Raw genomic sequence first — 16,218 nt, forward strand, 5'->3', positions numbered from 1 at the left:
CATCCCTCATATTAGACTCCTAAGAGGCTAATGTTAAACATCAATTATAATAAGTTAATTATTGTAAACTGATGGGCTGTATTGCCCAAAGTAGTATTTCTGAATAAATAAATATTACAAGTATTGTGGTATATGTGTGAACTGGTAAAAAAATATATATTACAGGCATGTATTTGATATGAGCCATGTGTATACTTGGAATTAACCCATCTAATACAGTGTATTCACTGGGGCGTGCAGAGCAGTGAAATGGCTGAATCATCATCGATTCATTGATGTTGTGTTTTACTTTCTACTCTATTATAAGCACAAGCTTATATCTATCACATTCAAACATCTCTACTTCACAGCCTTTCACTTCTTTGTACCAGGTATGTTCCTGGGACTTGTGTGCCACCGATTGGTACATAACACTAAATGAATCTGTGCTCCAGGTTTCAGATCATTAAAGATCCATCACAAAATGTATATAATATGCATTAGCATTTTCTTGTTCATAAAACAAATTATTAACATTTATATCTAATAGTTTATACATGTCCACAAATACTGAACAAGATGATAAGTTCAACAAGCAGTACACTGTAATGACAGGTTTGTTAATTTGTGTTTATAATACGACTGTATTTTATATATCTGCAGGTCAAATAGTTAAGTAGTGATAAAGAGATGCATCATCAGATCTCAGAAACAAGCTGCAGAATCGTCATAACATACCAGGGGACAGCTCATTAAACATAGCACTCAAATGAACAGAAGAATGCATGTGAATTCAGGTGATTATGGGTATGCAGATTGCAGGCAGGTGTAAAAATTCTGATGAATACATTTAAGCACATACTATAGTTACTAGCTGGAGTCTTTAGAATTCAAGCTTTAGTGTAATTAATAAACTTGAATACAAACATTATGATCTCAGTTTATTTACAACATTCACTGTTTCATTTTTGCTAACCTTGAAATAGTCAGTCTAAAAAATTTTCTTTTCTGATCAACATGATCCAAATGAATGACCACATATAGTATGAAACTGTCCAACTGTGTCGTACATGTATAGGTAAATAACTTGAATGGTCAGCTAAGGTGTTTTCTTTACCAGATTGACAGCTATATGGAGGGGTCATTTAACAATAAAACCATTGCTATTCACAACCATTACAAGGTGCATGTAGATGGCATGGACGCTCATGCATTGAGATTTAATCCTTCTATGCTGTGTGAAACATGATACACTTAGCACCAACATTAATCCTCTTTTCAGACTCAATGATTTAATCTGAGAAGCTCCCTTGTAGGTGTCTCATATTGCTGTCTAAATCATGCATGTACATGTACCTGGTTTACATGTAATAACTTTTGATACAATAATCATTTACAGCATCTTTGGAAACCACCTCCTTCTGCATTAGATTTAGAGTCTAACAAACACCATGTTTATGCATAGCAGCATGTGATTGTAACTCTGTCATACACTTTTGTGTATCTGTGAAGATGTACTGTTTCAAAAATGCACTTATGCAAGCTAATTTCTTTTCATACTGGTCACCTGGGACTAATTTAGTTCAACCAGAATTTTACAGGCCTGTTATGATTTCCCCAATGACTCCTACTGTACCAATTTGACAGACACATAGAAGCAAGCACAAGCTCTCATAATTATTAAGATGTACCCAACCCAAACCACTATTCCCGAAACATGTCATGAAACAACTAAAATGATAATGTCTTTAATTTTGGTCTTAAAAACAAGTTGTACTTTCACTTTTTCAGTTTATCATCAGATGGGATTTCAAACGAAGCATACAGCTGCTGTGTGTATCAATCACCAACCTCCAATTAACATACATCCATCTATAACTTATTAATTAATTATTACAAATAATTCACCAACATCCATCATCGGCTGGTTTAAAAAGTAAACCAAATTGAAGCATAAGTACAGTATATATCTTTGACACGGTTCCATGAACATGATCCCATCAATAAGCATTCAACCAGTAGGTGTACACAGGTAAAGAAATCTCATTAGCATTAATTTAACCATATACCAGTTACCTACCCAAGATGGTAAATCCTCAACTCTTGCTAAAATGGCCTTTTGCTCATCCCTTGCAGTGTCCTGACGAATCTCGATCTGCAGCTTTTTCCGCTGTCCCTGTCGTTCTTTCCACACATACAAGATCAATCCAAAGAGAATCCAACTGGGGCTGAAGTTGAGGTAGCCCGACAACCAAACCCCCACTGCAACTCCGGCGAGCTTGAAATACCTCAAGACAACATTAGCAAGTTGTGCTTCCTCGATCTGTGATTTTCTTTGGGACTTTGGTGCAACGTCTGACATCGTCTCAAGTTCGATTCCAATGCACCAACTATCAACATTACTTTGCAGACAGCCTACATGAACATGGACGAGTCGATTTAAAAGTTGTGGGGGTTATCAAAACAACAAGATGATCGGATAAAAATGGGAGTGGTCATTTAAAACAACAATGTCAAAACTAGAATAAGGATATTTAATCAATGCATAAAAATTACGGTTGCACAAACATTCAGTCGTAGAATCGATTAATTAGCAGCTAAAATATTTTTTTTAATAATTTTATTTTTAATCGGGGTCGAAATACAGATAATAGTTACAAAATGGAAGAAAAACAAACCCACGAGGATGAATCGCTTGACCAAATCGTGAAAATAACCAAAAAGAAGAGAAAACCTCAAGAACCTGGGGTAATATACCTGAGTAGGATACCAGCTTTGATGAATGTGAAAACTATAAAAGACATATTCGGCCAATATGGTGAAATAGGAAAAGTTTTTCTACAACCAAATGGTATGTAGATTTTTGACAGGTTAGGCACATCTACATATTTGATAGTTTGATTCCCTTTGGCGATCAATTTTAAGATCCCAGTATTTTGCCTACCAAACGGGAGTAAATTCTTGCTCAGTTATAGGCACGGACGCGGTTGTCGGATAGCGCAGTTCTTTGTTATTTTTTCCCCAATCTGATTAAAATCGGATCTTTGTAACGCTCCGAAATTCTGATATTCGCTGAACAAAGATCTAAACTTTGTGTAGCGACATCAGAATTTGTCGGAGCGGTTCAAAGATCTGATTTTAATCAGATTGCTTGTGTTTATAGTCCATTTCATAAAATCCAGGTAGTTGTCATCAGGATGTTTCTTGAAAATGGCTCAATATACTTAGTTTTAATTCAAAACAGACACCCATTCATTTTTTTACAAAGCAAGGTATTTGAAGCGATTGTACAGTGTAGGACGCAAATCAACCTTATAGAGAGTGATCCTTTCTAATGAAGAAGCACTGGAAGTTCCTACTTTACACAGATTTTGCTTATGGTATAACATGAGCGTGTTCTGACCTTGACCAAAGTCTATTGTAGAGTTCAAGGTTATTTATATTAAAAATGTATGATCCCTGTCGAGGTCATAAAATTTAAACAAAGAAAATACTGATGCAGTTGATACTTGTAAAATATTTTGAACCCTGCAAAATATTTAAAAATAGGTTCAAAATATCACAGCAAAAAATTGCTCCCCCCCTTTAAAAAAATTGATCCAGATTAATTTTTAAAAAGATTTTTTTATTTCAACCTAAAAAGAGGTCCATGCAGTTTTCTATTAACTATCTGTTATTTAATTTTTTTAGAGAAGGCTGCAAACACCAAAAGAGGGCGTATATTCACAGAAGGATGGATTGAGTTTCTGGACAAGAAAATAGCCAAGCGAGTGGCCACAAATCTAAATAATACACTTATCGGAGGCAAAAAGAGAAGTCGCTGGCATGATGAAATTTGGAATATTAAATATCTACACAGGTATTCTTGTAATTTTATTTATTGATTTTATTTGTTGAGAACTTGTTTTAAATTATTCTATAACTTGCCCTCAGTTTTAGTAAAAAAAAAAAAAAATACTGTTGTGTGGTGCCAAGCCCTGAATTTACTGGGGAAATGTAATAATGGTAGAAACATTTAAATATGTGTGGGCAATTTTTTTGTTTAGAGTTTAAATTTTTAAGGGTTTGTTGGGATGTTATTTTATGGACTCAAATTGTATGTTTAATGAATGAAGACTGTATTTCGAAATTCATCAATAATCTTAATTAATGGGTAAAGGTTACCGCCAAACCACAGAAATTAAATCACTACGACTTCTAATGATTCCACCCAAGGTATTTCAAAATCTATCCAAAAAAATTAAAAATTTTGTAAAATCTAAGAGAAAGGTCACCTTTTTTTATGGTTCTTATGAATTAAAAAAAAATAAGTGAATTTTGATAGCAGTTTCTTAAACATACATGTTCTTTTATATCACATGTAATGAATACGTGTTAATATGACATTTGTCAATGAACAAACTACCATGTCTTAACAAGATGAGAGCCAAATTAAGTTGTATCAAATGAATCTGTTGTTTTAATTTATATTAATAATATGTTTCTTTTTTCGAGAGTTTTCAGGTTAAAAAAGATCAAATATGCTTCTTAATGTCTTATGAATGTTTTAGAATTGCAATAGTTTGAACTTAACCACTCTTTCCAATACATGTATTTCAATTTTTTTTCCTTACAGATTTAAGTGGGCTCATTTGAATGAGAGACTTGCTTATGAAAAGGCTGTGCATAAACAGAGACTTAGAACAGAAATAGCTCAAGTGAAACGTGTGGCAAATTATCATATCCAGAATGCAGAAAGGGGTAAAAAAATGAAAGCTATTGAAGACAGGAAGAGAAAACAGGGAAAGAGCTTTGAGGAAGATGAGAAAGAGGGGGATTATGAAATTACTCAGAGGGAGACTGAAGAGGAAACAATGGCAAAGAAAAGGAAGTTAGATTCTGTGGTAGAGACAAGTAAAGGAGGAAGGAAGAAAAAGGAGGGCCTCAATAAGAAATCTTTTTTTGCTCGGACTTCTTTGATAAAGAGTATTTTTTCAGGAGGACATGATGATGATGATGAAGATTAACAAATTATGAACATTAATGCAGTATAATATGATTTTTTTTTCACAAATTAAAAACAAAATTAAAACCAAAAGTTTTTGATATGTACTGTAAATTTGAAAGTTTCCATCTGAGCATAGTGAATACTAAGTAGGCAAGAAGAAAGTAGTTGCAAAAAAAAATGCATACATGAAAAATCCTTTCACAAAATATTACAAGCAAATTATTTAGTCTGATCAGTAAGCATTTTGTGATGTGTGTAAAGATAAAAATTAATGTTTCATGGTGTGGGGGGATTAAAAGTTATGAAATGTCCATTAATTTTATAATTTCTTCAGGTTTCTGTGTTAGCTTTGTAACAACGGTTAATGATACAATGCTGCTTAATGATATAATGGCATTAGGCAGTGCATTTGCATCTACTGGCTTAGTGGCTGCTGTTGGTGATTGTTAATTCAGCCTGGTTGCCTGTCTTTAAGTTTCATCATGAACATTACTAATGCTGAGCAAATACTGCTATAGGGAAATGAAAATGTATTATTTCATAAAAGACTGCTTTCAGTTTTACAATTTTGTATGATCAAAGGGTGCGACTGCAACGCTTAATAATAAAAAAGTTTGTATCATTAGCGCTTGAGGGTGTAGATATTTGCTTGTTTCATTAAGCGTCACGGCTGCTGTGCATTTGTGATGCTTAATGATACAATTAAGTAGATATGTTGTAGAAAAAAATTTGAGTTTTACAAACAACCAATGTATACCAGACTTAAAGAGGTTGAGTTATCTCTCTTTACATGAAAATGACGCAATTCGCATATTTGCCTAAGACGTGTATTACTGGTATTAATATTCATGATCCAACAATGCAGGAGGAAAAGTGGCGTTTTCATAGGTGGTGTATTTTTTTCTCTTTTTTTTATTGGTATCAATTTACACAGCAAATATAATAGTGATACAATGTGCCATGTATTTCCTGATCATTTTTCAAGATCAGTTGATTTTTTGTAGTCAATAATATTTTTTAGCGTGAATGTACAATCCTTTATAACATAACTATATTTACTTTTGTATCTAAAACCTAAAGAGATAACTGGTTTAATGTGACACGTACCGTAAAAACTATAAGACGTATGCGTACGTTTCTTTATATTTTTGTAATCAAATCTACATGCTATTTAAAAATATTTCGTCTTAACTGATATATTTTTAAGCTTGTTGGAACAAACTTAAACAATCTTCTTAGCACGGTTAGTTAAGAAATTTCAATTTAAGAAAAATAATATTAGAGTGCATGTTATTTCTAGAGTCACAGTTACATGAATTCCTGTTGAATATCTCTCTCTCTCTCTCTCCCCCTCTCTCTCTCTCCCTCTCTCTCTCTCTCTCTCTCTCTCTCTCTCTCTCTCTCTCTCTATCTTGGCCAGGAAGTCGGTTAGTTCTGTATTGTGGCAGTAAAAGATACGCGGGGTTGCTGACGAAATCTCGGCCTCGTGATTCACTGAGTTATATTTGGTCCAGTGTCAGAACAAACAGACTTTCATTTATTAATGTGTAGTTTATCTTTAAATCATATTAACTTTTCCACGTTAAAAACCATTATAATTTAATGAATTAAAAGTGTTGCGTTGACAAGGAGAGATCTGTATTTGGTAGGGGGAGGCTCATTACTCGTCCATTTGTCACTGTTGGGTAAAGGACCCATGTAACCTTGCTTTTATCACTTCCTCAGCCCTCAAACGCGCAGTCATTAATAACAATTAATAGGCGAGCTCATCTAGGTAAATAAGCTGGAGTATTTGTATTCACTCAAGAGATTTTCTCTTTCGAGTCCTGGAGAATCTTGTCGCTTTCTCGGACTCCGTGACACGGGACCACGGCACTGGAATGCCGACCGACGAGTCGAGAGGGAGAATCGTAGAGGGCAGCTTTGTTTGATGCCGTGCATCAGAATTAAAACAAGAACAAACCGAACTAGGCGGCCATTAGCCACATGCTGAGTTCTAATTACTTGATTTTTTGTAAGAACAGACACAGTGTGTAATGAAAATCAAGAGACATAATTTCCCGTTTATGCGGAATTTGTTGATTTTGGAATTAATTACGACATGACAGGTCTACAAACCCTGGTGGGGAATCCTATTTCGTGGCTTCTGTCTAAAAAAAGGAATGCATTTCTAATCATTCAGAGATTAAACTCTAACTAGGGATTTGATCATGTGATATTATCAGTAAATGTAAAACATATAACTATTTTTATTTTGATATTTTATCCTTATTTTATTTAATAATAACATGTGTACTTATATTATCAATATGTTTAATTTTTCATACTTTGCTCCCCAAACAATTTTAACAACTTTCATTTAAGTTTCATTTGATTTTATTTGATATCGAGTCTAAAAGTACTCCTGGGTATGAGTACAGTATTGCTACTGTTGAGAGAAAGAGAGAGAGAGAGTTATTCCAGGTTGACAAGATGAAAAGAAAATAACTAACAAAGCCATTTCGTTTTTCGTCATGTCGTTAGAATTTTGATGATAATTCCGCTAAAGATGTAAACGTCTTAAAATAGTTTGTATCGCCGAGAAATACCAGACACCAAATGTATATAAATACACATATTGAATGCATTTAAGCCGTTTGATACATGAAACAAAGCCATTCATTAAATGGTTTTGTTTTTGAGAACACGCGAGAGATTAGCCTCTCTCCTCCTCTCCTTTTTATCCCCTATCTTTTCCTTTTGAAACCTTTCTCTTCAGCGGTTAGTGTGTATTGCAAGAAGATGCAAAGTTTGTCCTAAACAAGTGTCAACAAATTTCGGTGGATCTTGATAAGGCTTGATGAAAATGGTATTTATTTGCTTGTTGAATCTAAAAGGGGGAAACATTTCATCAGGCGTTCGCGTGCGGTTCGCTTAGGAAAATTCGTCATGTTTTCCGTTCTTCATTTTCTGCCTTGAATTTCAAAGTATATCTAGATCTTTTTAAGTCATTGGGATTTAGATTTTTGATCTTTGGTGATATGTAGTTTAAAGTTTTACAAACTAGCAACTCAGAAACTGAACCTGGCAAACCCAGACATTTTTGTATGTAGGTGAAGCAAGACAGCGGTACACATCAGCAGAACGGAGCGCCAACTTCAGCCATTGAAACAAGGGCTTCACTTCAGTCTATGTAGAACAAATGTAAAGCTCTCTTGAATAGAGATGGAACGAAGCTTCAGTTCATTTGAGTTTAAGAAGAAGCGTCAATTTTTCTAGTGAATGGAGAATTATGCATCAGTTCCTAATGAAGAACGAATGTCAAAAATAAAACGTAAAAAAAAATCAAAGTACTGATAGTACTGGTAAGCGCGTAGAAAAATTGTTTGGAATGCATCTATATGTATATACTACATATGAATTTCATATACTACAAAAATCAATAGTTTACGGTATGATTAGCCAGTACTTATCTTTTCTTTCCTGTATTGCCAGTGTATATGTTTTCTAAAAGCATCTCTTATTAAAATAACCATACATTGCCAAGAAGTACGTTTCAAGTGTTAACTCACATAGTAATGAGTAGAAGATCACATCTATCTTACAAACCGGTTTACACAAAAGAGAGAGAGAGAGAGAGTTATAACCCCCAGCTCTAAATATTTCAATAAAGTAAAAGCTAGTGATTACTCAATGTTCAATTAAAAACAGAAGACGAGTGTAAAATATACATCAAATCATTGGAATCACCCTCTATTTGAACTCTCGCACACGGGTTATTGTATGTGATAGTTTGGGAGAGTGTTATTAATCGATGGAACTTGTAATGACAAATGTGTTGAATTGAAATTAAGAACTTTCCCAATAGATTTTTTACTTATCGTCGGAAACATGCTGTTGATAACGCGTCGTTCCTCTCTCCATCGACCGTGGGTTCCTGGTTTCCAACGATGATTTCTATTGCGAATCTAACTTGATGCATACTGATTCAGAAGATGATATCCTTGTGAGACGCAGTAATGTAATATCAAGATACTTATACTTCTCGAAAATAATTTTTCTTTTAATTTACATGTATAGTGATGCTTTGTTGTCCGAATAAACTGCTGGATTTTTTTAACCCACTCTCGACCAAAACATACATGTTTGCATCATTAAAAAGAACAACCACTATTAGGGTCATAAATGAAAATGTGAATTTGTCTTTATTGTTTTTAAAAAAGTGTACGATTAAATTAAATGAAGATCGACTTTCAGTGTTCAGTGTTCTCAATACTTTTATTTATCACAAGTAGCACTTTGACGAAGCTTCCGGGTTGCGTAATAGTTTTGGTTACATGACAAAGCGTTTATTTTATACGCTAACCGCTAAAAAATAAATTCCCGAGTTAAAAAGCGACAAAATTTGTTCATTAAATTTTGGAATATTGAGGGATTAGATATCTATTGATAACAAAAACAGAATCCATTAATATGTGGACAATAATAGAACAAAAACACCATATCATTATGATGACCGCTTTATCCAGACAACAATTGTCCAGTCGGAAATGGGTAGGGAACTCTGAGAGCAAAGGAACTGTATGAGTTAAATACAACCTGCATGGGATTAATTTTTGTGTCGAATATTTTTATTGTAAAGTTCAGATTAACTTTATCCATGATAAAAAAAATAGTTTACTAGTTTAAAGTTTCGGGTTTTTTTTTTTATAGAAGGATACAATGTAGAAACTCTAGTCGAATCAGAGGTACATCATCAGTTGGGTTTTTTTCTATTATATATATTTACGGACCGTAAACTACATAAAGTTAACGATGTTAATCTTTCTCTTACATTTGTAAAATCAAGTTAACGCAATAATCTTTGCTTCAGAAGTGTAAACAATAATTAACACTGAAAACAAATGATCATTGCAATTGCAAAACGTAGTTTATCGATCAATATAGTTTCACGATACGTTAAAGTATGAATAACAACTTTTAACTATAGTGACCGAATGTAAATTAAAGTATACAGATGTGAATGTATATTTAACAGCAAAATCTATTATGAACGTTTATTTACAAATAAACTTAGATAAGCTTGATTTCGTAAAATATAGTTTCCAACCGTAAAAAATGGTTTATAGTTGAAAAATCGTTAAGTATAGTTTTTTAATTGTTAACTCAAGTTTACAGTCGTTAAACCTAGGTTATCAATTTGGAAACTATGTAAAGCTTAATTTTTTTGTGAATTTGACATACCATACATGTACATAGACTAAGTCTTAATTCATATATATCTTAAATTGTTTAATTATATGCAACTTTAATTTGATACTGAAAAAGACATCGGAAAAAAAGGAAATTCTTTGTTTTTTAAAAGAGTTTACATTGCTTTATGTTTATTAACACTTAAAAAGAATTCAAAACGAGAAACGTTGTACATTAAAAGGTGCGAAGATTTAGCTTATGAAAGCGACTTCAGTTAAACATCCAAAAAAATTATATGAATCTAAACATCGCATAACGTCAATATTTGATTTCGTCTCCAAATACGATATGATATGAAGTGTCTTTATCTTGTTACTGCCTTTAATGATACGAGGGGTAAGTTCGTTAAAACACAGCCTACCCTCCCGAAAATAACAGCTACCCTCCCGAAAATAACAGCTAGCTTAGGGAGGACTCGGTTCTCTTTGAAGTGAGTGATATCTTGGCTCGGAGTGATACTACAGACGAGGGGACCCAGGCTTTCTTACCGAGGCCTAATCAAACCATCTACATCTTTATCTTAAACAAGAAAACAGCAGGATATAAACTTGGGAAACAATTATGTATCTTCCAGGTCTGAGTGACAATTTGGACCAATCAGGAAGCAGGGGAATACCTGGGTTACCACGTGCTTGTTGCCCACCCAGGCCAAAATGGAGAATATTGGTTTCTCTGAAGTTCAATCAGAGGAGAAAATTTCTAATGAAGAGTAACACATTTCTACTTTTAATTTACATTATTCTTCTCTATACAAATTTTGTAATAAGTATGATTATTGCATATCAGGATCGGATAGGTGTATTACACTCATATGAATAAGTCATATTGAAATCTGTTTGAAAAATATGTCTTTTTGAATTCTTAATCTAATTAATCCCTTGTAGTATAGTTGAAACATTTCTGAATCAACACAGATGCCATCTTACAACACAAAACCCATTTATAGGTTATTTGAGGGATTTGCTACTTCTTTTAAGACTTAAAAACAAATATTGTTTGATGTTTGACCTTACAAGGGGAGCATTTTTCTGGCATCGGCCGTGCTCAGGGTACACGTACGTCCTATTGACAACAAAACCATCCTCTCCCCGCAGAGTGTGACAATTCGGTGGAGAAATATCCTGAGGGAAAGTGAATGATAGCAGTATTTACAGTGATAAAAAGTCATCCCATTCTCCTGTCGTGTAATTAAAGCAGCTAATTATACCACGCGGTCATCATGTTGCACCAGGGATTAATTTATCCCACCAAAGATTATCGTTTAACCTGGCCACCGAAGTTAGGTAAGTGTTGCTGCTGCTTGAAAAACATTTTTTTTTAAATTTGTTAATGATTTTTTGTAAGAAAAATTTGTTTTTATTAAGTTAACGTTATCTATACAAAAATAGCAAATTGCTGGTTTCCTTCATGAAATATTTATGTCAAGAATTTAATACTATGAATTAAAATATAAACTACATGTAAATGTACCGTGGGTATAGATTGTGGGTATAGATTGTAAATATGGCTAATAATAAATTATATTCTTACATTCATTTACTTATCATGACAATTTACCGACACCTTCTATAGTGCCTGTTTGGGAGGGTAACAGTTGAAATTGACACCCCGAGGAAACCATTGTCAACCTCCGCTTCGCGTCGGTTGACAATGATTTTTGAGGGGTGTCAATTTCAACTGTTACCCTCCCAAACAGGCACTATTTATTTTATTATACTGAATGTCTTAATTTTATAGAATTTTTATGCCTGCCTGCTCACATCTATACTATTACATGGAAAACTCAACTCTTTCTTAAAGAATAAAACAGGTCTTTTATTTAAGAATACATAGCATAAAAGTTGCATGAAACATAACGCCATAGTTAAAGTCACAACATAATATAATACGAAAGGAAGAATATGTGATGTGATGTGACGAGTAGAAAATAGGAATTTCCTCCAATAAATGACAGTTAACTCAAAGAACAATATTCATACAAAAAAAAACCATGAAAACATCCCACAGTATCCGGAGATTGGGACTGGTAAATTATTATGCAGCAAAGTTTTAGACCCGTGGCAGGAATAGATAATAAAGTACCTGTTATAGAATTTTTTACTGCTTTTATATAGAAATTATGTGAATTCTATGGCGAACCGTATGCGCATAATTTATGCGCATGTAACAATTTGTTGTGTTACCCGTTGATAAGTGTGTTGCTAAAGCTGAGGGTAATAGAACGGATTATCAACTGCGTCTTAACCAATCAGATTTTAGTATTTAACATTAAAGTATAACAAATCATATTATTTGTCAATTTTAGAGTAAAACAAAAGTATATTAAAGATTCAAAATACAGACCATAATTCTGTATTAATTGCGGTAATTTTTTCTAACAAAAAAAACAACAACAAAAAACAACAATTTGGTTATATTTTTAAATAAAGAACTGAAACAATATTCATATATAAAATATATCTGGGATAATTTCCATTCTTCTATTCAGTGCATGTACATATACTTAACATGAGGTTCATTTCGTTTTGCGATGTATAAAGTATTTAAACTTGTTTACTTATAAAATAATATTCCATTTATGATACAATTTATAGATCTGAAGTATTATTGAATCATATAATCTTATCAGGAAACATTAACGTTCTTGATTTGTTCAGTTTAACGAAATATATTTTGCAATGTTTCGCTCTTCATAAATTCTAGTTTGTTTGTTAGTTTAGAAATATATATATATACATGTTTTTAAAAAAGCAACAGTCTTATGTTTACTTTACCACTTAATTAAACAGAGCGTCTCGTAAAACATATTTTAAATAGGATTTGGAAAAAAAGACTAATTATGCATTTGAAATCTAGTGTATCAAGTCTTGTATAGATACTCTCAGTGGACTGGTTGAAATCGTAAAATCTGGTATAAAGAGGATGTATCTGATAAATTAGATCAGAATAAATATCTAAATGCACGTAGATAAACGAATCAATTAATCAAATAATAAGTTCTTTGTGGACTCTTCTAAGACATCTTAGTATCTTATTTTTTAAATTTGGCTGCTAATGTTTGAATTATTTACAGCAAGATTTTATCCCTTTACTGAGCGATAAGTTTGTTTCGGTATGACGGTGTGTGCTATACTGATATACTACAACGTGTCAGCTAAATCGTTTATGTGCTATTTTTTATACTATAATATCAGTAAAGTGCATGGATTTAACTTGAATTGTTCTTTTCAATACAAACGCAAAAGTAACTCATCTTTTAAAAATATAATTGTGTATACTTCATTTAATGATATCATTAACATAAGATTATGATAAATCGCAAAATATAGAGCAAACATATTCTACGAGAGTGGCCGCCCTTGTATCAGGTATTCTAGTTCATACACATACTTTGAAATAGTGTGTATTTTAAAAACAGACACGAGGTACAGAACTCGAAATGAAGATTATATTATATGTATTCAAAATGTGGATTTAAACTTTATTTTAAAAAAGTTCAGATGCTTTTTACAGGTGGAATGCTTTACCAATTTACCGTAAAAAAGCACCGATTTTCAATCAATTTATCAAAAACATTATTATCTAAATACTGATAGTAATAAAATGGCTCCAGTCCAAAATATTAATATTATTTAAACGTTTAGCAAATTTAATTTACATAAAGTAAAAGCTTAGTGGTATACTAAGTCATAATTTATACAAAGAAATATTGTGGAGACACACCTAACAGTTCGTGTGGAACTAGAAGATGCTTATCATTTTCCTTATTTGATAATATTAATAATAGGTTTGATGTATATATCAGTGGAGATGAAATATCTTTCATTGACACGTGTGTTTTATTTAAGGGTGGTGAAATCTAACATATGAAATGAACTACAAAAGATTCGCTTCTGTTAAAAATGTATATTATCTCAAAAAGATTTCTATATCAACTATATACTATAATTCCACTCTATAAGTTTTTTTTTTAATCAATAATATATATTTTAAATGTGAGAACATCATAAGTTATAAGAACCATTGTTCAAACTTTTTAATCGATGATGAAGTCGGAAGCAAATTGTAAATTGGGAGGGGGGGGGGGGGGGTTAAACGTGTCAGAAATCTTCAGAAAAAAAGAAGAAAAAAAACCCCAGAATTATGGTTATAGTTACCCCCCCCCCCCCCCAGCCCCCCGACGCCTATATCAATGTAATATAGAATACTTATCCTTAAAAGTAAAAAAAAAAATGTGTACATTTCCTTTTCTTTCAAATGTAACAAGACATCTAATTCTAATAATTAATTCTGCATTTGTGCTCTTAGAATAAAATGATACTATCAACATGCTCTCCATATAAAGAAAAAATTGGTTGTTTTTTTTTCTTATGTGTTTGTTTGTTTTTATAGGCGAAAGGTATACAATGATTAAATATAAAGATTTCTTGTAAGAAAATGTTAGACTAAATTAGATTTATTTTTAATTACAACACATATGTTTATATAACTTGTAAATCTATTTTTAAATTTTACAATTAATATTGGGTCATATGTTTTGTAATAAATCTTTATGGAGACATCTTGATTTTAAAATATTGTATAGAATATTAATCAAAGAAATAGAGAATATTAATCGAAGGTGTAAATTTGATCATAAATCAGTAAATAAATACATTATTACTATATAAATAATACTTTAAATCAGTTTTCGATATTTTCATTTTTATCTTAAAATTATTTCAAATACATATGTTACTATACAAAGTACTTTAGATGAATAGAATATGTGAAAAATGAAAAATTGTCTTTGACATACAATTGTAATGATTACTATTATAGTCCCTTCATTTCCATATCTAAATGAAAATGAAATCAATTATATATATTACAATCAATTAAGATATGAAGGACCCCCTTCAGCTGTTTATGGATAAGTGTGGTATGATTTACAATAATATACAAAAAGTTTGAACACATGTTATATGAAGTTATGATCCTGTTTATTGATATAAAATCATTGACATCTATGTTCATATAAACGTACATTAAGTTTAACCAAAAGAATATGATTTAAACAAACAGAAATATTGGTTTAAAAGTAGTTGGAAAAAGAACTCCTTTATACCTTATAAGTACCCAGTTGTGAGTGGGTTTTTTTTTCTTGAAATAAAAAACACAGAAAGATTATTCTAATGATTATGCATAATTTTGTCCATGGATTATTTTTTTCAAAAAGTAAAAGTTAAAACCAAATCGTGGACCAACTCGCGGATCGATGTACCTCGTTCTCACGAACAATTCACACCCTATTCTGATTGGCTCCTTTAAACTTTAGTTACAGAGAGCTCGCCAGGTTTGCTAATTTTTACGCTACGCAATATCAAACTACAGCGTGATGTCATAACTAACATTGTATTTCGCTATCCTATAAATAAGTGGATTGAGAATAATTAGTTTTGATAAAAAAGAAAAGTTCAATGACCTGTTTACAATTAACGTATGCAATAATTGGCTTTTGTAAGTAAATAAACGTGATAGATCCTCAAATTTATATATTAAATTTTAAAATTAAAGTAAAGTACATTTTTAAAATTGATATCTTTTTTAAATCTTCATTCACATAAGTAATAAAAATCATACCATAAATAATAAGTCAACACACAACGAAATATTCTCTATATGTAAATGTTATCAATACCGGTTTATTGAAATAAAAACGAATAATTGAAACATGTAGCAACTAATTCAAATTATGTTATTTCACGTAAATTTAAACGATTTAAAAATAAATTTACAAAACAAAAATAAAGCCCCGAAAATATCGAAGGTAAAACACGCAGAACCACCGACAAATAAAGTTGCGACACCACCTCAAACAAAAATACTCCAAACTTTTATTAAATCAAATATGGGGAAAAAAGAACATAAACAAAGGAAAACAAAAATATAAACACTAATCAATATTAGTGGGTTTATTGGGAGTTAAAAAATCATGAAATATAATTTAATTCAAACTTCATTTTCAAGATAAACCAATT

General features: G+C 31.9%; 3 protein-coding genes across 4 annotated transcripts in view; 2 read left to right on the forward strand and 1 right to left on the reverse strand.

Moving 5' to 3' along the window:
* LOC128185928 (extended synaptotagmin-2-like) overlaps positions 1-2,446 on the reverse strand; it is a 28,673-nt gene extending 26,227 nt beyond the window's left edge. Inside the window, exon 1 of one of the 2 annotated variants that reach the window (XM_052855644.1) lies at positions 2,060-2,446. In XM_052855644.1, the coding sequence (XP_052711604.1) occupies positions 2,060-2,341 (282 nt within the window). In that variant the 5' untranslated portion in view covers positions 2,342-2,446. The remainder of the gene's footprint in view (positions 1-2,059) is intronic. The other variant, XM_052855640.1, reaches the window with a different exon arrangement.
* Positions 2,447-2,461: 15 nt separating this feature from the next.
* On the forward strand, positions 2,462-5,924 carry LOC128186057 (activator of basal transcription 1-like). The gene is made up of 3 exons (XM_052855787.1): positions 2,462-2,830; positions 3,670-3,838; positions 4,595-5,924. The coding sequence occupies exons 1-3, from the start codon at positions 2,641-2,643 to the stop codon at positions 4,983-4,985; spliced, it is 750 nt and encodes a 249-aa protein (XP_052711747.1). The 5' UTR covers positions 2,462-2,640; the 3' UTR covers positions 4,986-5,924.
* A 5,408-nt stretch (positions 5,925-11,332) lies between these two features.
* LOC128185887 (DNA-binding protein RFX6-like) overlaps positions 11,333-16,218 on the forward strand; it is a 38,722-nt gene continuing 33,836 nt past the window's right edge. Inside the window, exon 1 of the mRNA XM_052855598.1 lies at positions 11,333-11,481. Coding sequence (XP_052711558.1) covers positions 11,418-11,481 — 64 coding nt within the window. The 5' untranslated portion in view covers positions 11,333-11,417. The remainder of the gene's footprint in view (positions 11,482-16,218) is intronic.

The sequence above is a fragment of the Crassostrea angulata genome, chromosome 1 (assembly GCF_025612915.1).
Source record: "Crassostrea angulata isolate pt1a10 chromosome 1, ASM2561291v2, whole genome shotgun sequence".
Taxonomy (NCBI): domain Eukaryota; kingdom Metazoa; phylum Mollusca; class Bivalvia; order Ostreida; family Ostreidae; genus Magallana; species Magallana angulata.